At 36.0% G+C, this 24086-nt stretch overlaps 1 protein-coding gene and 1 pseudogene across 5 annotated transcripts in view; one reads left to right on the forward strand and one right to left on the reverse strand.

The window, feature by feature from the left end:
• The window catches only part of IL1RAP (interleukin 1 receptor accessory protein), a 144185-nt gene that overhangs the window by 100667 nt on the left and 19432 nt on the right, over positions 1–24086 (forward strand). For all 5 annotated transcript variants that reach the window (XM_090275350.1, XM_090275358.1, XM_090275369.1 and 2 more), the window contains 4 exons: positions 10215–10380; positions 12334–12405; positions 14979–15105; positions 17609–17757. In XM_090275350.1, the coding sequence (XP_090131476.1) occupies positions 10215–10380; positions 12334–12405; positions 14979–15105; positions 17609–17757 (514 nt within the window). The remainder of the gene's footprint in view (positions 1–10214; positions 10381–12333; positions 12406–14978; positions 15106–17608; positions 17758–24086) is intronic.
• Positions 22854–23974, reverse strand: LOC150021085 (histone-binding protein RBBP4 pseudogene; annotated as a pseudogene).

Here is a 24086-nt window from a genome sequence, read left to right on the forward strand (position 1 = left end):
TCCCGCGATATAGTGAAAAATCTGCCATAAATAATTAAATATAATATGTTTTAAAATCCTGCGATACAGTGAGGCCGCGATAAGTGAACCACGATATAGAGAGGGACTACTGTAATATTTGACAGAAAAAAAAGCTCGCCAGAGCACATATTGTAACCCACTATTTCAAAAATGAGCTAAAAACATTAAGAAATGATAAAAGATGAGAAAGAGTAACATAAATACATTAGAATTATAAAAGTTCAGAAATTATAAAACTCAGTAAGAACTTAGAAGTCATTTTAGAAATGAAGCTAAACTAAGAGGAACATAACAGCAAATAAGCACAATAGATAATGCCTTAAGATTAACAGAAAGTGGAAAGGAGAAAAAAATTATCAATTAAAATTAAATGATGGATAAAAATGAGGAGGGTAGACTATATATACCAAAAGTATATAAACTAGACTTTAAGACAATGAGTATTATTAGAAAAAGAGAGGGCTTTTCAGAATAATAAAAGGGTGAATTTATCAGGAAGGCATAAAAATAATGAAGCTATATGTGCCTAATAATAGTGTTTCAAAATGCATGAAGCAAAATTTGACAGAAGTAAAGGACAAAATAGGCAATTCCATAATCATAGTTAAAATTTAAGCATCTGTCTCTGTTTAAATCATTAGTGAAATGACTTAGGAGCAAATTTTATGAGCTTTCCATTGACCAAAATGGAACAATTTGAATTTCAGTAAGGATATAAATTACAATGGGTCAAATCCTATGAATTAAGTTTAAGTCCATAAGTTCATAAAGCTATTTCAAAATATCTAATTAGTTACATTTGGATGATGATAGGAAGTGAATTTGTTATCTTGAAAATTAAGTATTTATTCGGCCATTCCTATAAGAAATATTATAAAAAGCTGCAGAGAGGTATGTTTTTATAAAAATATATAATCACTTTGTAACCCCCAATGACTCAATAAATCTAAGCATTAAACATCTGTGACAGCTACCATCACAAGAAGAGTAACAGCCAGACATATTACTTCTGATGAAAGAATAATATCAATTATAATTGTGCCAAGTGGATTAAACTTCTGGATATGGCTGCCATTTTGCAGGAAATAGAAAGAACAAAGGAATATATTGATCTGCACTATGAGTTTGCAGTCAGCAAAATCCAGATTCTGGAAAACTATATGCCAAATGCCTTGGATTACTCAACAGATAAATTGTAAGAAAAACAAAGGCATGGCATGGGATGTATTGACTAAAAGAAACATATAAGACACACTTAAAAATCAATATAATCTCTACGGATGCACATATAGGTGATAAAATTATAAATGAAAACGAGGAGTAATTTTACTATAGAACTTTAGATACTGGCTACTTTGGCAGGTAGTAAAAGAACTAGGATTGACATAGGGTGACTGGTAACATTCTATTTCTGGACCTGAGTGGTAGTAGCAAAGGCATTTGCTTTATAATAACTCATTAACTCATACATATGTTTTGAGTGTTTTTTATAATAAAACAATTAAGAAAAAGGGAGAGGAGAAAGTGAGAAAATGACAGTGAGAGAGAGTTTTAAGATCAATGGCAATGTAAAAACCTTAGATCATGTTTTCTTCAAACTATAAAACAAGTTACGAGAAAAATAGGGAAACTTGAACAGAATATTAATGATATCAATGAATTATTACTGTTTTAAATCATGATAACAGCATGATAGTTATGCTTGCAGAAAGGGTTTTTGTCATTTAGAGATACAGAAATATTTACAAATTAAATTATGCAGTATCTGTGATTTGCTTCAAAATAATCTAATAAGAATTCTTACTCTTATTGAAAAGTATAATTCTAAGTGCTGCAAGAGTGCCAAAAATAATTTATTGTTGGTGTTAGGTACAAGAAGAAACTTACATGCATTTTCTCTATGAAACTGACTATTTCTTGAAGGCAAAGTCATGCCATAACCATCTCTATATTTCCATTGATTCCCAGATTTCTGGTTTGTTTGTTTGTTTGTTTGTTTGTTTGTTTTTTGGCTGAGTGAATGTATGAAAGTCTGACATAGCAGAGGAGGTGCAGGTTTGGGAAGCAAGTTAAGGATTTAGATAATGTCATATCAGCTAGAGGTATCTCTGAGGCATCTAGGTGGCAGTGACCAATAAGTGGTGGCTACATGTGTATGAATCTGGAGCTTAGAAGAAAAATCAAAGTTGAAGGCAAAGAATTGGATGCATCTATACTAGTGATTTTCAACTTTTTCATCTCATGACACACATAAACCAATTACTAAAATTCTGCAGCACACCAAAAATAATTTTTTTGCCTATCTGACAAAAAAAAAAAAAAAAAGGTATAATTTTGATTCATTTACATTGGATGGCTATTTTTGTGTTGACTGTTGTTATTTTTTTATCTGACAGTCTAAAGTGAAAGATATCAGTGCCCCTTTAAATAGTCAAATATTGCATGTTTAAAAAATTCTTGTGACGCACCAGTGAGTCTCTTGTGGCACACTGGTTGAAAATTGCTGCTCTAATATACGATAGTTGCAGCCCTTAAGAACTAAGACTAAAACCTGGAAAGAATATTCATAGGGTGAATGAAATCAGGAAGCCTAGAAAGAAGACGGAGAAAAAAAGTCATAGTGGTCAAACCATTGCCATGGCAGATACCCAACAATGTGCAAGTGACCAAGCAGAAATGGGTAACCGGCCAACCTTTCTATTTTATATAAAGGTCACTCTTGTTGTGTGGTATACTGCTTTTATATCTCGCTCTTTGTGTAACTGACTGAAACCATTAATTCTAATAGTTCTGACATCTTGGGTACAAAATCAGAGTTCTTGGCAGCTGCGTTTTCCCATCACTGTATAGCAATGCTGACATTGCTTTCTGTCTTCTACCTTCTACAATAACTCTCTGCATCCACCTAGATATCTTGGCCCTCCTAGAGTAGTTCTCTTTTAATTGTTATTAGCTGAATTCCCTGCCTTGACATTGTAGAAATAGTCTCTTTTTGTAAACAAAAAACTGTGGGAGAGTTAAAAAATACATTATTTTCAGAAAGTTACTTCCTCTTAGCAGAAAGATGAAAACTGATACATTGAAAGAAGGAAAAGGAAAGTAACAATTCTTGCATTTCACTTTAAAATGCACTGTGCTAGGTCCTTTATATGTTATATGCAATACTCATCACCATCCTTCAAGGAAGATGGCATCCTTTTACAGATTATGAAGCAGTGGCTCAGAGAGGTAAACAGTAGAGCTAACATTTATTGAGCACAGGGACTTTTCCAGATGCTTTAATTCTTTAACTTAATTCTCTCAACATGAGGTAAGTTATCTTGTGTTCTTCATTTTATAGTTAGGAAAACTGAAGGATACAGGATTCAGAGATTTGCCCAAGGTCACCGAGCTAAAAGCCAATGCAAATCTGTATCAAGAGTTCATACTTTTACATTATCGTATATCATTTAGTCAAAAACAATATAGCTGACAATGGGAGAATCTGAGATTTCAGGCTAATTCTCTTTGGTTTCAAGCCTATACTGTCCAGAAATGAACCAGAGAGGGTGGTCCAGTTTTTACTTCTGGAACTTAGGACACTTTGAATTGTGGGGTTGTCTTGAACACAGGTTGGGCTGTGAGCTGAACTGTGGAACATAACAAAACTTGTGGATAGAGGGCCCTGGAAATAGGGGGGAGGGTATCTCAAGAAAACAGATTAGAGGGAACAGAAGGTAAGTTTTCTGTTCCAAGCTGCAAGGGAAATGGGGCAGGACTGAACTTTCCGCCATGGCGTGTCTTCTCTTCTTGCCTCCTCTCATTTGCATGGCAGGCTTTTCCCCATTCAGGGCCCAGAATGCACAGTGCCCTAATTCAACAATCCTGTGAGTTAAATTGATGTTCAGTAAATGTTTGTTGAATGAGCCAGGTTTTGTAACTAGTCTGGAGAGCAAACCATGGTTTGTAAGTGACTTACTGAATTCCAAGTAGCCACCTTATGAAAGAGCTTCTGGAACAGGACATGTGTATAAATTGGAGGTTGCCTGTTTATTCACATGGGGATTATGAGAATAAATAGCAGTAAATACACAGATAAGTGAGATCTTATTGTTCTTCTTATTATTAGATTTATTCAGAGATCCGAGCTTTAAATTGTGGCAAACCATCCTGACTTTCATATTACTGAATTATTTCTTCGTCATTGTTGCAATTGAGTATTTGATTCTCCCCTCCCCTGGCCCTGAGATACTTACAAAAACAGGAAATTTTTTGCTTTTGACTGAGGATCAGAGAAACCATTTTATTGAATGTTTTGAATATTACATTTATACCAGTGGCTGAAATGCTCTGAACTATTGTTGAAGAGAATGGATATCGTTCTGAACATCAGTCTGCAAAAAGCTGGTTGTCCTTATACAATGTTTCTTGTATATTGTATCTTCTTCAATAAACATCTCTATTTTTCATAGTACATGGCTGGATAGTTTCTGGTCAGACCTTGTATATATACACACAGCCTTTTACGTAATTTCAAGGCTTCCGGGGACTCAAGATCCATCCTCTGAATTAGGCTAAGAGAGTCACTGCTCTCTATTTTGATCACATTTAATTTATATCTCATTTTTGTTACTAATACAAGATTCTAGATAGTGATCTTTCTTTTTCTTTCCCTTGAATGGCAAGCACACGGCAAAAACAAAACAAAACAACACATTATATTTAAGAATTGATTAAATAATTGAATGAATTACATTGGGCTGGAAAATTACATGGGAATAAGGGTCATTTCTGCATTTAATGGCTACTATATGTGTAGCTCCTAGCACAGTGCTTACCACATAGAAGGGATTTTGTAAATATTAGTTGCTTAAACATTGGATGGCTTTAGTTTTGCTCATTGAAAGTGTTTGGTGTATAGAGCTCTTACGAGATATTGTAAACAAGGATGATGTATTGTATACAACTTTATCTTTGGTGCAAAAATGTCAATAGATATCCCTAACTCTTGTAACCTTATTATCTCAGTTAAACTCTTTATACGCTTACTCCTACTTCCCCCACCCATCCTACAGCTCACCCATATCACATCTCATATTTTATGTAGCCACCTTCATCGTCCTGCATGAGCTTTCAAACCCATGTCTTCTGTCTTTGCTTTTCTCATTCATACTTTGGCTGCTGGTCATGCAAGTATAGTACTCATCCACCTCCCACTGTCCCCAAAGGAGTAAATTTTCTAGGGAAAGAGATAAACATGAAAAGAGATAAACATTATTATAATAAAGTTAAGTAAGTAAAGTACAGCATAGGAAATATAGTCAATAATGTTGTAATACCTATGTATGCTCCCAGCTGGGTACTAGAAATACTGGGAGCAAACTGTAAAGCATATGATCCTCTAACCACTCTGCTGTACACCTGAGACAAATACAAATAATAGTGAATGTAAGCTGTAATTGGAAAAAATTTAAAAATAAAAACCTGATATAAAGTTAGTTGAATACTGACACAGAGGGTAGAATGCTCTGAGAGTTCAGGGAAGGTGTGCACAACTTTCACCTGTGCCTGGAGTGCTGCTCTCCCATGTCTCCCCTTCCGGGCAATAGCTGTTAATATTCTATTTATATCCAGCTCAGGTCTCTCTTCTCCATGGAGTTTCTCTACATGTTTTCTGTTTGACCTTCCCCCTCTCCCCGGCCCTGAGATGCCTTTCATCGTTGCAATTCTCCATGTGACTGTGCCTACCCACAGGTTAGGAATCGTGTCCTTTCCGTTTTTTTCTTTGTGTGTGTGTGTGTCTTCACTCAGTTCTTGAATGGCATATGGAATGGAAATAGTGGGGCAACACCTGTCCTCCGTTAGTCAAGACGCCCCTGCCACCCACATCCCACACCTCACCACATGATGTATTTCCTCTCAAGGATCTCAAAGTCAATTTGTCTACTGTTCTTTACCTATATGTCGTAGTAGGTTGCCATGGCTACCACGATGAGATTGAAAAGTTGCTCTCTTATTTAACTTCTCTCTTTTGAATTCAGAATGAAGAATGAATGGGTCCACTAAAAGGACAATTTGTCTTCTAGTCAGACGAGTGTTTGCTTCATAGTGGAAATCCACTTACTATTAACCTATTTCTTGTACCTGGAAAAACATTTTTTTATTCTTTGGGTATCTAGACCTTTGTTTCTGTCCTTTTTTTCTTTTCTTTTTTTTCTGGATTCCTAGTAATTGATTTTGAAATTATAAGAAAATAATGCAGGCTTTATTTTCAGGAATAGTTATTGTGTTAAAAATGTTGTTTGTGTCTCAGGTGTATGTGCCAAGGGGTCTAGAGATGTATCTGCTTATGACAAACAGAGAGCGCTCATCACACACCTCAGTTAGTGGATCAGTAATGCTCTAGAGCCACTCCACCACACACATGCATGCTCAGAATGCAAAATATTTCCTTTATTTTATCTTCTTGTGTGATATATAGGTCTAATAGCTTTGGAATGGGTGTTTATTTCTTTTGGTTAAAACTAGTTATTTTCACACCGAATGGTCAGCTTTTTCTTATAGCAGGTTAAACCTCTACCTTGACCAATGCTTTTGTGACATGTTCCTCAATTTGAAATAGTTTTCTAAACAAAGCAACTCTCTGAGAAACCCGTTCTACATGTTTATCCAACCTATGGAAAGAAGAGAAGATCCCAAGAGAGAGCACATTTACACCACTGACACATACACCCTATGAATAGCCTTAAGCATATCCAGACCAATTTTCAAATTCTCCCTCATGGGTTTGGAATAAGATGAAGAAAAGTGGGAGTTAAGAAGAGGTCAACACATACATATTTTTATACCATTTTCCTTATTATTTAGATATGTTTATTTTATTTCTCTGTTAGTGAAAATTACATGAGGGATGACACATTGTTTTATTCTATGCTGTGTTCTCAGGACCTCAAACGGTTCCTGGAACATGGTTTATTGATTAGTACTCAAGGGTGAATGAATGAATAAAAATATTTTGAGTTTGGGTCAGAAGTACAATTTTATATTTGTAGCAGCTATTATGAATCCTAAAATGATGTGTTTTAAATTTTACATTAATGATTGTTGGCAAGTCAAAAAAAGTTCCTTTTAGTATATTCTTAGGAAGTGCTTTTAAAGTTCAGTACTAATACTCAATTTTCATCCCGAAAAGCATGCTTTTTTCAGTTTATCACTAGTTGCAGGAACCAACCACAGATAAGTGATAGAAACACATTACACTATTAGCACTGGAGCTGGCCCTGGTGTGGCATATGTGTAAGACCACAGTATAGGGAAAGGAGACAGTGCCAGGTGGGATTAAAAGCTGAGTAGTATTCCATTGTATAAATGTCCCATAGTTGTTTTATCCACTTATCTACTGATGGACACTTGGGCTGCTTCCAAATCTTGGTGATTGTAAATAATGCTGCAAAGAAGAAAATTTTACCCTTTGCGACGGCATGGAAGGACCTGAAGAACATTGTACTAAATGAAATAGGCCAGTCAGAGGAAGACCAAGTATCATATGATTTCACTCATATGTGGAATTCAGTGAAGAATCTGAACTAACAAGCAAAACAGAGACAGACTCAGAGAGCAGGCTGACAGCTCTGGAGGTGGGGCACAGTTAGGGATGAAGGGACGAGCAAACAAGAAAAAGGGCTCATGGACATGGACAGCAGTGTGGTGATTGTGGTGGGGAGGCGGGCATAAGGAGGATAAATAATAATGGAAAAATTCAATACAAAATAAATTTTAAAAATTAAGTAGAAAACAAGTTGTACTAGGAAAAAGAAAAAAAGCAAGGGCCTCAAAACAGCTAGATCCAGTTTCAAATTCCAGCTCTTGCACTTCTGGAATCTTTGACATTGGCAATTACTTAAACTTTCTAGGCCTTTGTATCCTCATCTATAAAATGGGCATAAGAACATTCCAGCTTGCTAAGTTTAGAATAAGGATCAGATGAGATAATGTGGTATTTACAAATACCACATGTCTCAGTATGGTTTTTTTCCATCCTCAACTATCTGCTGAGCAGAGGTATTTATTCTGAGTTAAGAAGCTAAAGACCTATAGCCAGCTATCTGAAAAACTGAGTTATAGCTCTGAACTATCACCTGGGATATCTCTTTATCTGTCTGCCTCATTCTATTTCCACTTGTAAAGCTAGAGAATATTTAGTCTGATCTGTCTACTTACCAAGGAACAGCTAAACTAACAAATGAGAGAAGAAAATATCTTTGAAATGCTTAAATAGAAGGTGTCACAAAACTCAAATAGACTTCAATAGATAGACTAAACTTGATTTAAACCAAATCTGACATAAAACCATTATGATTACAAGCCTTTGTGGCCTTATACTTTGTGATAAACTGAAAGTCTTGAAATCTTTGGCTGATGTGACAAGTGTCTATAAGCACTTTTATCAAAACAGGATAAATCATATATTCAGAAAATAACTTAATTGAGCATATATCAGCTTCCTTGTGATAATCATCTCTGTGAATGAAATGATAGCACTATTCTTAAAATACATATTTCTTGTTACAAAGACTTACACAATGTGCCACTTAGTGTAATTGTCATATTTCAAAACACATACTCCAGGAACTGAAGTAGGAAAACCTTAAGCATACAATAATTAAAGTTAAATATATAAATAAGGAAATTGAAAGTACAAGCCAGTAATAGACTCTCAGAATTTTAAAGATCTAAAGGAACTTAGAGATATGTAATCCTTTGCATCATAGATGACTTTTGATTTTTAAAAGAAAAACAAACACAATTTTTCTAAAAGTAAATGTTCAACATATGATTGGTCAAGATGATTGCATCAATTTTTTTTCTAAAACAAAAATAGTATAACAATATAACCAGTTAGTGGGCCTTAGAGATTCAAACAAGAGTCTAGTTATACTGAATGAGCTGTTTTTTAAAGATTTTTTATTGTTATTCTAATTACAGTTGTCCCAGTTTGCCCCCTTTGCCCTCCTCTGCCCATTCCACCACCCACTCCCACAGTCACTCCCCACACTCTTGTTCATGTCCGTGTTCTTTGTCTAGTCCCTTCCCCCTCTTCCCACCCTTATTTCCTCCCACCTCCCTTGTGGTCACTGTAAGTTGTTCCATGTTTCCATGACTGTGGTTCTATTTTGTTCATTAGGTTCCTGTTATAGGTGAGATCACATGGTATTTGTCTTTCACTGACTGGCTTATTTCACTTAGCATAATGTTCTCCAGGTCTATCCATGCTGTCACGAAAAGTAGGAGTTCCTTCTTCCTTTCTGCTGTGCAGTATTCCATTGTGTAAATGTACCACACTTTTTTGATCCACTCATCTACAGATGAGCACTTAGGCTGTTTCCAATACTTGGCTATTGTAAATAGCGCTGCTATGAACATAGAGGTGCATAGGTTCTTTTGAGGTGGTGATTCAGGAGTCTTAGGGTATATTCCCAGCAGCAGAATTGCTGGGTCTAAAGGCAGTTCCATTTCTACTTTTTCTGAGAAAATTCCATACTGTTTTCCCCAGTGGCTGCACCAGCTCAAAATTTTTTAAATATTAAAAGGTGGGTTGGAGCAGAAATAAATTCTACTCTTGGTAATACTCATAAGAATATATTTTACTTTTAGATTGTGGAATCTGTGATATCCAATTGCAACACATAGGAAAAGTAGAAGAAAAATACCAAAAATTTTGGAAATGACTGATTCAGTGATTTAACAGAGTGATCAAGGATGCCAAAATCAGACATCTAAATTGGGTCAAGTGGAGTGACTGATTCCTGAGTTAATACAAATAGTGAAGAAATGCAGCAAAATGAAACATATTTGTTTTTAAATAACAGAGCAAGCAGTTGTTTAGGTTGCTTTAGTTGTTTTTCAATACTTTAACCTTGCTCCACTGTTAACATGAGATTCCCAGAATTCCAATACTGGCTCCTGAGACAGGAAGCTTGTGCCTTTGAATTTGTGTCACAGTTCAGAACTTTAATTTTCTTTTGCAGAAAAGATAACAAAACTTAATGCATTCACTCTTTGCATAAGCCCTGTCAAATACTTGAGCAAAATTGTTTTCTAAAAGGCACAGCCATCATAAATATTTGTATATTTGTGCAAAATTAGATGTGTGCATGTACTTACATATTTTCTATGCATGTATCTAAGTAGGAAACATCTTTTATTCCTTTTAGGGCTGCCAAAAAATACAAAACTTTCATAATGTATTACCTGAGGGCAGGAACTTGAGTTTTTTCCTAGCCTTGGTTTCAAATAATGGAAATTACACATGTGTTGTTACATACCCAGAAAATGGGCGTGAATTCCATCTCACCAGGACTCTGACTGTAAAGGTGGTAGGTAAGCATGGTTTGTATTAAGTACACATGACAAAAATGTAATAATCTTGTTTGGTCTGTTAATAATTTATTACAAACAAGTGTGTAAAATCTTTAAGAAAGAAGGTTTAAGTTTTTTGTTTATTGCACTCTCCCCAGAGCCCCCAGCATTTCCACATGTCTAGTGGGCATTCAGTAACTGTTGGTCTGTGGGATGGATATGCAAACAAGTGAAATAAAGACAGTCTGAGCAGTGAAAAGAATTACAGAAAGATTTGTATTCAAATTACACTACTGCCACTTATGAGCAATATGATTTTGATCAAAGTTTCAGTCTTCTTATCTGTATTCTGTGACTTAGCCTATCTAATATTCACAATAGCTGAGGATACTAGAAATAATATACATATTACGTTAATGTAGCTCCAGGCAAGCAGTGGAGACTTAATGAATAATAGTAGATGTTATTGTTCAAAAAGTGTTTTAACAGAATTAAGCAAACTATATAGTTCTATGTACCGCTGTTGGAGTTAATGCTGAAGGCATTTGCTGGCAGTGTTCGACCATTGGTTTGCACTGAGAGAAGAGGCGAAGAGAACCTGGTGAAGGGAAAGGGGCAGTGTGTCAGGATCGTGGCATTTAGAGGAGAAGCCTAAAACCCACTGTGCCCACTGTATTAAAATGAGAGCATATGAGAGTGAGATTTTGTCAAGCCCCATCTTTCTTTATTTAATAAAGGCAATTTATTATCATCTTTTAAAATATATGTAAATTATTGGTATAAGGTATTTGCACACTTTTTGGACAAAAAGTTGAAATCCTAACTTTTAATAGATGAAACATCAAGTCCCCAAAACAGAAAGTAACCTGTTCAGTCAGACATTCGATGTGTTAGTAGAAGAACTCATTCTAACCCCCAGGTTTCTGACTTTTTGTTCAAGCTTTTTCTATCAGTCTGACACCAGAGTCAGCGTATATATTTCTTCAAAAAGGGTTTCAATACAGTGCAAATAAATTCAAATCAAACACTTTTGTAATCACTTTTTCTCTTTCTCTGCTTACTTTCTGCATAGTGCAGAGTTGGGAACTAATTCAGAAGAAAAAGCAGACTAAATTTAGAACCTAATGAGAATGGACTTTAAAAGTCAAATGAATAATCTAACCTTATATTCATTTTGACAGTGGTTCCTAGTATATATATTTAAATGCACTGGATGCTACAATATGCATTACTTATTTTAATCCTTATAATGAACCTGTAAGATGAGTTTAATTACTCTCATTTTACAGTTGAGGAAAATTAGCTTTTTAAAGAATTAGTAAAAAAATAAGTCTTATGGTTACTATATGGCCAAGTTAGGATTAGAACACCCTGGTCATTGAATATTTGAAGTCTGTACTCTTAAATAATACAATATGAAGCTCCTTCAGGATATTTTTCATTCAATTGTGGAATACAGAATGTTATAAAGAGTATCAATTCTATGAATGAAATTTCAACTGATAACCAGACATCAGGCATACTATGTGCTGGACTTACAATTGTGATTTAGAATTTTCCACTTACTTATTCATTCATATAATACTTATTTAACTAGTTCTTATACCAGACATTCTGGGAATGCTGAGGAGAAATACATAGAAAAGAAATAGCTGAGCAAGACATGAGAGCAATTAATTATCATACAGTATGTGAAGTCTAGCTCATGTAAACTTTGGAAAGTGAAACCTCTGTTTAAACATTTTATTCTGAAATATGGAAGATAATCAATATCTTATGTTGATTTGCTTGTTTTATATGACTGAAATGTTATAGTAGACTATATATTGCACTGGGTGCCTTCTCAAGAAGAATTGACAAACTATGCCAGGAGGTTAGGCAACGCTTCACAGAAGAGAAGATTTTTGAAATGGGTAAAAGGGATAAAGGTTACATGACTTCACATCACCTCCTTTGTTCTTTATGCTCTCACAGGCTCTCCAATATATGCAGGACCCCCTGTTATCTGGTCACCCAATGATCGTGTCATCTATGAGAAAGAACCAGGTAATTATAGCCATGCCTCTGAATTTCAATTAGATTCTCTTAATTATAAGGAATAAAATGCCACATAAGTTCACACAAAAGAATAGAGAGCTATTGTTAAAACTCTCTCTCTCTCTCTCTCTCTCTCTCTCTCTCATGCATTGAAATTGCTGTTGTCAGAAATCAAAGCAGCTCTGGGTACTAGCCACCTCATGGATCCCATGGGGAGCTCAGGGATTCTCTGCTTCTGTTTAAGCAGCTGCTTCTCCCATCTTCCTCTGCTAGTGGGTTTCCTTTCCTGATTAGTGATTTATCTTTGATGCAACCTGTAGCTTGCACAAGGCTTTGGTTTGCCAAGGCTGCAACATAAGCACAAGGCATCCTTCAAGCTTCTGTTCCATTACAAAGGGGCAAGGTTGGAACTTGGAGTCGGGACTGTGAATATAATAGGTAACGACTGATACAACTAATATACCCTGACTCAGAACACTATAAAATGTTTATTATGGCTGTCTGGGTCTCTTTTTAATTTTCATAATTTTGCATTAGAGAGAGAAGTTACTTAATCACTTACAACTCACCAAATTAAGTAAATTTTATTATTCTTCTGACTCATATCTTCCCACAGTTAAGCTGAAAACCATAGAAAATTTTAACATTTTCTGTATTATGTCTTTTACAAAAAAAATTACAACAAACCTAATGAAAGCTATAAAAGAACTTCTGTTTAAAATGTACTAAAGGTAATTGAGGCAGTGATCAACATAGGTAGAGAACAACAATCCCCCCACACACACACACACATAAGATAAGGTATCACATAGTGATCTGCCTTGTAAAAACACAAAGAACACACTTAAAGGGCCTGTCAACCTCAAATGGACCAAAATTTCTTGAATTAGTAGTGGCTTTATATTGTAATATGAACATTATTCCTGTTATCAGGGTAAACTTAATCATCTATATATATTTCAAATACCTATCACATTATAGTTGTAAAAGCATGCCTGAATCTGTGCTCACTTTATCTTCCTGTATATTAATATAAAAAACTGGTGGAGAAGGGATAAGAACCATTCATGGGAAGAGAGGACGGAGTGTGAACACTAAGGGAGGCAACCTGAGTTCAAATTAGAATGACAATATAATTTATCATCTCAACCTGGACACTTTTTGAGATTGAAAGCAGTCGATATGAATAACTAACTATAAAAGCATGCCTAAAACAGAACTGTCCTAGGCAACACTGAATAGAAGAAGGTCATTCTAGGTCAAATGCTGGTTTTATTAACAATTCAATCTAGGAATGGCATTTCACATCTCTAAGCTTCAGTTTTCACTTCTGTAAGAAATGAATTTAAAAATGTTCATAGCAGCGCTGTTTGCAATAGCCAAGTGATGGTAAGAACCCAAGTGCCCATCTGTAGATGAGTGTATTAAAAAACTGTGGTACATTTACACAATGGAATACTATGCAGCAGAAAGAAAGAAGGAACTCCTGCCATTCACGACAGCATGGATGGAACTAGAGAGAATTATGCTTAGTGAAATAAGCCAGGCAAAGAAAGAAAAATACCATATGCTATCACCCAATACAGGAAACTAATGAACAACATAAATAAATGAACAAAATTGAACAAGAAACAGAGTAACAGTTAGCAGGGGGGAGAGGGGAGGGAGGGAAGGGACTAAGTAAGGGAAGGGTTTAGCAAAGGAACTAATATAAATAACCCATGAACATGGATAACAAGGTTGAGATGGACCGTGGGAGAAGGGGTGGACTGGGTGGGAGTAGCATGAGGAAAAAAGTGGGACAATTGTAACAGAAAAACAATAAAAATAAAAGTTAAAAAATAAAAATGTCTCACATTATTTTTGTAAAAATTAAATGTGAACATTAGTAAGCATAAATGTTTAGCAGAGTAAATTATACAAAATTCTCATTGAGTGTGCTGTTGTTGTTACTACTACTATTACTATTACTATTACTATTACTACTATGACTACTACTACCACCACCACCACCACTGCTATTTTCTGCCTAGAAATCCCCCAACCTCATATTCCATCTCAAAGGATGATGTAGAGTTTCTCTTTGTAAATTGTCTTTAAACTTATCGACTGCCCCCTGGTAACTAGAGAACCTCCAGATGAGGCCTGTGCAGCCAGTCCCTTGGCAATGTCACTGTCTCATTTCGTCTGGGTCAAGGACCAAAAATCTGGGGAACTATTTCTTCATCACCCCCTTTTTCCCGAGGGAAATAACAAAGAATAGCTCATGGAGATATAGGGCTAAAAATGACATTGTCAGAACCTTTTTGATATATACTGTCATTTTAAAACTACATAAGTTGTTTTAAAAAATGGTCATTCTAGTAATTTTATATAAAGATTCTGTTTTTCTCCCCTTGTTTTTTAGTAAAGTATGGTATATTATTTTATGGTAGCACACTAGCAATTAAATGAGAAGTAAGATTTTAGGAACATTTAACATTTAGAGCTTATGATTAGTCACAGAGTAGAACCAATATATAGCCATGCAAAGTTCACAAACTAATGGATTAACTCTCTCCTCTTTAATTTATTTATTTTAGGAGAGGAGCTCCTCATTCCCTGTAAAGCCTTTTTTACTTTCCTGAAGGACTCTCAAAATGAGGTTTGGTGGACCATTGATGGAAAAAAGCCAGAGGACACCACTATTGACCTAAGTATTAATGAAAGGTATTATTGCTGCAGGCAAGGGGTGACTAACCTTGTCCCTCAGTCTAATGCACTGTGGTGTCTACTAATCAATGGAAATAAAAATTCTGATTTTTGCCTCTCATTAACAAAAATCAGCAAGATTTTCAAGTTCTTATTGGCTCCATCCCAAAGAAGGATTGCTGGACTTGCATTGTGAGGTCCAAATGCCATCTGGTGATCACATATTTATGATATCTGCTTGTAAGTAGATGTAATGCATACCCTGCATGAATGAAAAGGCACACTATATGGTTGTGGAGAGATAAAGTCTTGTTGGTGTGGCCCTGTTCTACTCTTTCTCAAATCTGGAGTCTGGGCCTATAAGTATTTGTGCCTCGGATGATTGTGTTAGTTTCTTATTTTGTAGTATGCATGAATTTCTGTCTTCCTCCTTGTCTTTCTAAATCAACATAACATATATGTCACATGTATAATTGATATTGATTATTTTTACATGGACTAAATACATTCATGTTCTCTAAAATTTTTTTAAGTGGATGGAATGGTAATAGATACCTCAATATTTTTAAAAAATATTTTTTTTAATTTATTTTGAAAGAGAGGAGAATGGAGGGAGGAAGAGAGGGATAGAAACATTGATGTGAGAAAGAAACATAGATTGGTTGCCTTTCTCATGCCCCCAACTGAGGACCTGGCCCACAACCCATGCATGTGCCCTGACCGTAAATCGAGCCAGCAACCTCTCGCTTTGCAGAATGATGCCCAACCAATTGAGCCACAGTGGTCAGGGCTGTGTCTCTTAAAATAATAAGCTGGATCAATTTATTTCAAAATACACATGACTTTTTTTAAAGGGTGTTGGGTTGGAAAGGAGGAAAATATGGGTCTTTGAAGATTCCTCCATAAATGAAGCATACAACCACCAGAGAGCAAGTGGTTCACTGCAACAATAAATAAAAAGTATAAGCTGGCCAAATACATAACAAAGTAGTTCTAAGACTCTAAGCCTTATCACTAATATGTAAATAGATCTTAGGCTAATAACACTTCCAGAATTCAAAAAATACTTCTTTCCTAGTAGTAAATTCAGACTTTGTGCAGATATTATAAAATGTTTTCTTTGCATCATGTACTATGCCAGATACTTAGTTGCTGAGAATATTTTATAGGAGTAACTAATGATAGAGCAGAAATTTCAATATTATAATCTGATACATGCAGTAGTTGGGAAGTATTACATGTTATGGGAAGACTGAGTTGGGGATTCCAGTCAATTTTAGGGATCAGGTCATTCTTCTCAGATCTCAGAGTACCTAAATAAAGATTTGAAAAAATGAGTACAAATGAACTAGGTGAGGCAATTACAAGAATGTTCCTAGTAAAAAGACCATCATGTGAAAAGGCCTGCAGGTGAGATAAGCAGACATATTTACAGGTTCAGAGGAGCCTGCTGAGATTGGAACAGTTTTTGCAGAAGGAATTGATGAAAGATGTGGCTAGAGGCACAAAGGGAGAATTATTGATCATTTCAAGAATTCTGAGAATTGTGCTTCTTATCATCATAATGATAATGGATGAATAATAATGAATGTCATGGCTAAGCTTGGCACAGTCCTTAGCCAAGTTCTCCTGCCCGACAGTAAGCATTAGCAGAGGGTGGACCTGGATATCAGTCAGCTGTAACAGGTTTTTTTTTTTTACTTTTTGAGTAAAGTGGTTTAAAGGAATTTTAAATCTTGATTCTTGGGCCCAAAGCATTTGATCTCTGAGTTGCTGAGATTTAGATGTATTTATTTTCACAAAGTTTATTTACTTTGAGAAATTTCTTCTTCTTATATGTTAGGATTTTACATGAGATTTTAGTATTTTGACTGAAATAGTCTACTTGCTTTCAAAATCCAAGCTTTGGGAATCCCTGGAATACATCAACTATTAGTGAGGGATATTATTAGGCTATATAAATAATATGAAAACTTATTAAGTATTGTTCTAATACTTAAACATCAACATACTCAATCCTCAGTATTCTTGAGTAAATTAATACATGTGATGCACTGTTTAGGCATTGCCACTTTCCTCTTTTTCAAATGAGGATTGCAAGACACAGAAAGATTAGTTACTGTGTCAAAAAAATACAGCCAGTAAGTGGCAGAGCCTGGATCAAAACCCAAATGGATCTGGCCTCAGAAGTTACTCTCTAAACCAATATATCATCCTGCCTCAGAAGTTTGAGGGAAGGAGACATTTTGTTTGAAGAGAGTTAGAAAGATCTATATCTATAGTATGATGCCATTACCGGGATTTGATCCAGGTATTAGGTTTGCGTACAGTATAGATGGTAAACAATAGTATTGGAATCCAGAAGCTATTCTCCTTTGGTAACCATTGGCTTACAAGGCAACACAGTTTAGTGCCATTCTCTGCCCTCACCTACAGGCTACCTGGTTGCTTGACTGAGTCACACACAGTACATAGCCCTTGAGTCTCACTAATGTTCTAATTTTCTTCCCCCTATTTCTAGTATAAGTTACAATAAATTAGAAGATGAAACAAGAATTCAGATTCTAATCATCAAGAAAGTTACTGCTGAAGATCTCAAACGCAACTATGTCTGTCATGCTAGAAATGCAAAAGGGAAGGTTGACCAGCAAGCCACAGTGAAACAGAAAGGTAATGTATGCATGGATTAGGTGGATGAAACTGGGAAATCCAACATAACATTGTAGTGATGAAGAAAAAGAGGAGAAAATGAGAACATGGGCTCCAGCACTTAGCACAACATTTGCCACATAGTAATGAATAATCAAAGTTGAATGAAAAATCTTGAGGAAAAGTTTCCATCTTTACAATTATACTAAAAATAGTTTTAATAATTGTGCCTAAATGTTGCTAAAAAATCCATGATGGTGATGAGGCATAATTTCATATCTATATACATAAGTCATGAAATTGAAAAATACAGAAAATATTTAAAGCTACCAAGGATATAATAAAACAGTCACATATTGTTAGTGAATTGTAAAGACCCCTTTAGAAATAATTGCTGGCAGAGTTCAAATCATAAAAATGATCATACCATACGACTTAATATTTTTAAAAATTTTCCTGAATAAATAGCAGAGAATTATGCACCAATCCATAATCCTAGCATTAACTTTAGTAATGAAATATTTTAAATAGCAACCATCTAATTGTATGCAAGTAATTAAAATGTAAAAATATTTACTCTCAAAAATATAATTTTAAAATGATCACTTTAAACACTATGTATCAGTATTCAACCAAGTTTACAATATACCATTATCCACAACTGCAAAAACAAAAATTGTTTAAACTGTGATTAAAATGATGTAAAATGATTTCTATATTGATATTACTATATGTTTCTACAATAAATAAAAATGATGTGGCTTTCTTGTGTGACCTGTTGCTTCTGAAACAGACTATGTCTGAAATTATTTTTGGTTCTCTCAGAATACCAAACAGTTAATCCCTTCAGAATGTTTTCCAGTAATCTGGAGAAAGATAATGATGATTTATTACACATGCAGGCCAGTCATTCAGAATTATTTCAGATCCTGATGTCAGATAGTGCCTAAAATAGTTATATCAAAAGTTTTTTAAAGCTAATTCATAATTGTTACATTTTTCAATGGAATTTAAACCTTTTTAAAAGCTGATGAAATAACAGGCTTCGTCTTAACATCTTTATTACAATTTAGAAAGCAAAGAGCAAAAGTCAAAAGTGTATATGCCTTTTAGGAAGTCTTATTAGATTGGTTCTGGATAGTTAATTGCCTTTGTTCATTCAGAAGTCAATGTAAAGAGAAACTACTCAACTACATGTTATAAAAGTGTTTCCCAAAGTTTTTTTCCTAAGAACACTGCTAAGACTCTAGACTCAGGTGGCCTATGTTCAAATCCTGCTTTTTATGCATCCCAGCTCTTAGAAGAGACACTTCACCTCTCTGAGCTTCAATTTCTTTATTTTTAAAGTCGGCAAAATAATACCATTACCTTATAAGGTTGTTTTAAAGTACTCAGCACCATTACTGGCATATATACATATATGTAAAATGAATAATCAGTGTTAGCCCTTATTATTATTTCCACAAGATTTTCATAGGTGTTATTTGATAAAGGCTTGTATGGTCAAATAAGTATCATTAAAGTCTAGGTTAAACAAAATCAATCAAATTACTTTAGTTCAGGGACCCTTAGCATCCATAGCATATTAACATTTGGTATGACTATCTGCAGCAGGTTGGAATACAGTAGGCAGGATTTTTTCAAATATATTGGACTCCAAATTCTCTAAGTACGGAACATTTTGTGGGACTTGTCTTTAGAAACATGTGTTTTGGGAAACAATTACGGAGGCTGACATAAAATAATAACATTGTCAGGTGGAAAAGATCAATGTAATCAATTAAACTAATGTTGAATCTAGGAGTGATGCAGAAGTCTATCCACCAGACTGAGTTGAGTAGCTTCCCTTTCACAAAAGGGCATGCTCTACATGGTTTAGTATGAATGGCATCAGGAATGTAAAGTGACAAATAGCATCTATTAAGACAGATTTTCTATTCTTCATCGATTTTCAGAATTATGATATCTTTTGAGGTGTTTTATTTTTATGTGTCTTATTTAGAGTTCTTTAATCTTCATGGTTTGGAGAGTTTATTTTTTAATTTAACTTGGAAAAAATGTAGCCATTGTTTTTTCAAATACAGTTTGCTCGTCCTTCTAGTACTTCAATTAAATTTAGGATAGAGTGCTTAGTGTTGTACCACAGTTCACTGAGGTTCTCATTATTTTTATTTCATTCTTTTTTCCCCCTCTATGTTTCATTTAGGATAGTTTCTATTGTTCACTGTTTCTTTTTTGATGTCTAATCTGCAGCATTTTTCATTTGAAATTTTTATTTTTCAGTTTTTAAATTTTCATTTCTTTATCCAAATATCTATATCGATATTCCCTACTTGCCATTGTAATACTCATGGTCTTTTTAAAAAAATCAACAAGCATATTTATAATATTCATTTTATTTTTATTTACTTTTTATGTAGAAAAGTAATTTATTCCATTATAAGCACTTATACAGCTAATCATGGAGAATAACAGGCCTGCTGGTGAAACAGGTCACCCAAAACAGAGATAGTATTAAACTAGTGGTCAAGGACTAACTATGAAAAAAAAAAAACAAAAACAAAAAAAAAACCCAACAACTCATAATCAATTCACTCGTCTCAACTTAACTGACAGTCCACCTGTCAAGTAAAAACATACTTGATAGTCCCAAGTTTTTTGTTTTTGTTTTTCAATTTTACAGAAAGAAAAATAATATGAAAACAGCTCAGGAAATACATTGACAAGCAAAAATATATGGGGAAAGAGAAACACGTAATTTTGACTTAAGAAACTGGGTCTACCTAGGAAAATGTACATCCTGGAAAGTTAGATGCCAAGAGTTTAGAGTAGGAATTTATATCACTTGTATCTCCCCTAATTCCTGAATAAAAACATCTTGCAGGACTTACACTTCATGGCTCAGACACCTACTTCACTTGGCTCTATTCCTTCCTTATTTCTAGCCTTTACTTAAATGAGTCTGAATAACTTGGGGATATAGCATAAGAAGAAAGAATAAAATAACCACACCTAATATTCCCTTTTCAATGACTACTTTAGATCTTTGTTCCAAAAAATTTCTGAATACAATTTAAATATAAGTCTATACCTTTGCTGATATCCCCCCTCCCCGTTAATATTTAGAAAACATCTTCAGTTTAGGATAATAGCATTGTTGATGGTACCTATTATAGAGGGATAGCTGAACAAAATCTGTGTCTTAAAACCAGTGTTAGATCAATATCAGGGTTGAGAGGGGGAAAAAGAGGTGTCTAAAATCACAAGAAGTACAAATGTATCTAAGACACCTGTCCTTCTTGATCCATGCTTCCTTCAGGGTCTTAATCATTATTTTTTTCTTTTTATTGATTATACTGTTACAATTGTCCCAATTTCTTTCCCCCCTGCTCCCCCCTCCCTCCAGTTGCCCCCCCCCTTAGTCCATGCCCATTGGTTGTGCATATAGTTCTTCTCAACATCTTCCTGTCTACTCCACTCCCTCCTACTATGCTTCTTAATTCCTGTACTATCTTCCTCCCTTTCCCCCTTCTCCCTCCCCGCTGACCTCCCCCCAATATGTTCCCTGTACCTATAATTCTTTTTCCCCTCTCGTTGCCTACTTAGTTGGCCTTTGTTTCGATTCCCTAGCTTCTGCTGTTGGTTGTTGTGATACAGTTTTCATTTTAATGTTCATATTTTTGATCCTCCTTCTTCTAAACCAGTCCCTTTAACATCTTGTATAACAGTGGTTTGGATCTGATGAACTCCTTCAGTTTTACTTTGTCCTGGAAACACTTTCTCTGCCCTTCTATTCTGAATGACAGCTTCACTGTATAGAGTAATCGTGGTTGTAGGTTTTTGATTTTCATTACTTTGAATATTTCTTGCCAGTCCCTTCTTGCCTATAAAGTCTCCTTTGAAAAATCCGCTGATAGTCTAATTGGGACCCCTTTGTACATAATTCTTCTCTTTTCTCTTGCTGCTTTTAAGATTCTCTCTTTATCCTTAATTTTTGACATTTTGATGGTAATGTGTCTTGGTGTGGTTCTCCCTGGGTCCAGCCTATATGGAACTCTCTGTGCTTCCTGGACCTGTAAGTCTTTTTCCTTCCCCAAGTTAGGGAAGTTCTGCTACATTATTTTTTCACATAATTTTTCAATTTCTAGTTCTTCTTCACCCTCTCTGGCAATCCGATAATTCGAATGTTTGATCGCTTATAGCTGTCCCAGAGGTTTCTGAGCTTCTCATCATATTTCTCACTTTTTGTTTGCTCTTTCTGCACGGGTTGACTGTTCCCTCCCTATGTTCCGATTTGTTAATTTGATCCATGGCTTTCCCTTCCTCACCACTTGTCTTGTATGTATTTTTGTTCATTTCAGCAGGACTAGCCTTCATTCCTTCCCTGTCTTGATTCAGCCCCGCTGTTAGGTCTGTAAGCTGCCTTATGACTATAGCTCTGAACTGAGCCTCGGAAAGATTCGCTATTTGTTCATCGGACAAGGCTTTTATTTGTTTTTTCGTTAGCTGTGTGATTGGTATTTCAATCATTAATTCTGCCATTCTGACCATTTTGTTTATCTTTCCTTCTTGTGTGGGGTGCTGTCACACCTCCTACGCTATATTGGGCGGAGCCCTGTGTGCTCGTCACAACCTGGCAACCTTTCTCACCACACTGTGGCGCTTTGTGTGGGGGCGGGGGTCCAAGATGGATTCCTGCTGTTACTCTCCACTGAGGAACAGGGCCGTCACCCAATGGGGTCTGCCTTCCCCAGCATTGGAATAGCGAGCCAACGGACCTGGTCTACAATTGGGCCGGCTCCCAGGTGCTTCTCTCCTTCCCCCAGATACAGGTGTCTGCTTTCCGGGTCCTGCTGTTCGCTGCTGCAGCTGCCACCTCCAGCACAGTTCGATCTTTCTCAGACACGGGTTCGCACTTCCTACCCATCCGGGCGAGCACCACTTGTTTATGACTTCATACGTTGGACTTCCATGTAGCTTTATTTTCAGGAACTTCTTATTATTTTTAGTTTTGCAGTAGTTGTAATCCTTCTTAGTCGTAGAGGGAGACAGAGCGTGTCAGTCTATGCCTCCATCTTGGCCGAAAGTGTCTTCATCGTTATTAATGTTCTCTACTGTCACACTTGCATGCAATTGTCTTCTGACAAAGAGCAGAGCCCCCAAGGTTCACTGGTACTCCATAAGATATCAGGTTTCTTAGAAGTGTGACCATCATGTAGAAACAATAAATTCGGTGGCCCATCTGCATCTTCCAGGGATTGTTCCTCTCCAATTTTACTTAAATCCCATGGCTTCAGTACCACTGAAAGCCAAAATAGTCTCATTATGAGGTGACCACTGAACCTGGAATATTTCATCCTTATGTGATTCAAAATAATGCATCTTAAGTTTCAGATTTCTCAGCTCCTACAAGGCAGCAGTCTTATCAGATGACCCTGTGGCAAAGAAAGGCAGTTCACTTCAGCAGTGTGAGCATTGACTGAGTGGCTTGGTTTGGAAGTATTGTTTGAATGAGCATCCCAGATCATAAGTTTCTGATCATCAGCAACTGACCCAAACAGATTCCAGGAAGTATCTCCCTGTGAAGGTGGTCTTAGCAGCCACAACTCTTCCTTCCTTTGGAAGAGCAGTGAGGTCCTGCAGGCAGATGGTGTGGTCTTCTGAAGCACTAAGTAAGTGCCCACTGAGGTTTGGGTTCCAAGAAGGCCCACAGCCTTCCTTCCAATGTCCATGGAGACGCAAGTCTGCATTGCACTCTCCAGAAGGACCTGGTTTAGGAGGATGTTTTGTATAGTCAAAGACAAGAACACCACTGGATAAAGTCTTTGTTGCAATGATGCAAGGGTTCTGAGGTATATAACATGCCCTGTTACTTCTCCTTCATGGTTGACCTTGATTTTTATTTCAATTTGTTCCACTAACAGGGACAAAACCTCCAAATTCTCCTTCTCACTGTTGTAGTGTGAAGCATCAAACTGAGCGTCATTGGTAGGGAGTTGCTCACTGGCTGTCACAAGGTGGTTTTGTTCATTCGATGTGTGTGTCCCCAGGACAAGTTGGTGAATGCTGAAATCTTTCCCTTCTGGAAGCCACTGTGTAGTTAGGCTGGGCCACTCCAGAGTATGGGTCATCAGATCCAAATCATAAAGAAAAAGGTGTTCTTTTTCTATTTTTTGTACATTTTGTTGATCACTTGTTCTTCTACTGCATCATCAAAGGCTGCTTCCTTATTGCCCATGGTGGGTAGGAATCTTCTCCATGCTCCTCCAATACGCCTTTAAGGACTGCAGCGAGGGTGTCTTCATTCACACCAGATCCGATGGCAAGCTCTACAACCTGGCCCGCCTACG

Source organism: Furipterus horrens, unplaced genomic scaffold, assembly GCF_987537825.1.
Source record: "Furipterus horrens unplaced genomic scaffold, mFurHor1.1.pri manual_scaffold_1, whole genome shotgun sequence".
Classification (NCBI taxonomy): Eukaryota; Metazoa; Chordata; class Mammalia; order Chiroptera; family Furipteridae; genus Furipterus; species Furipterus horrens.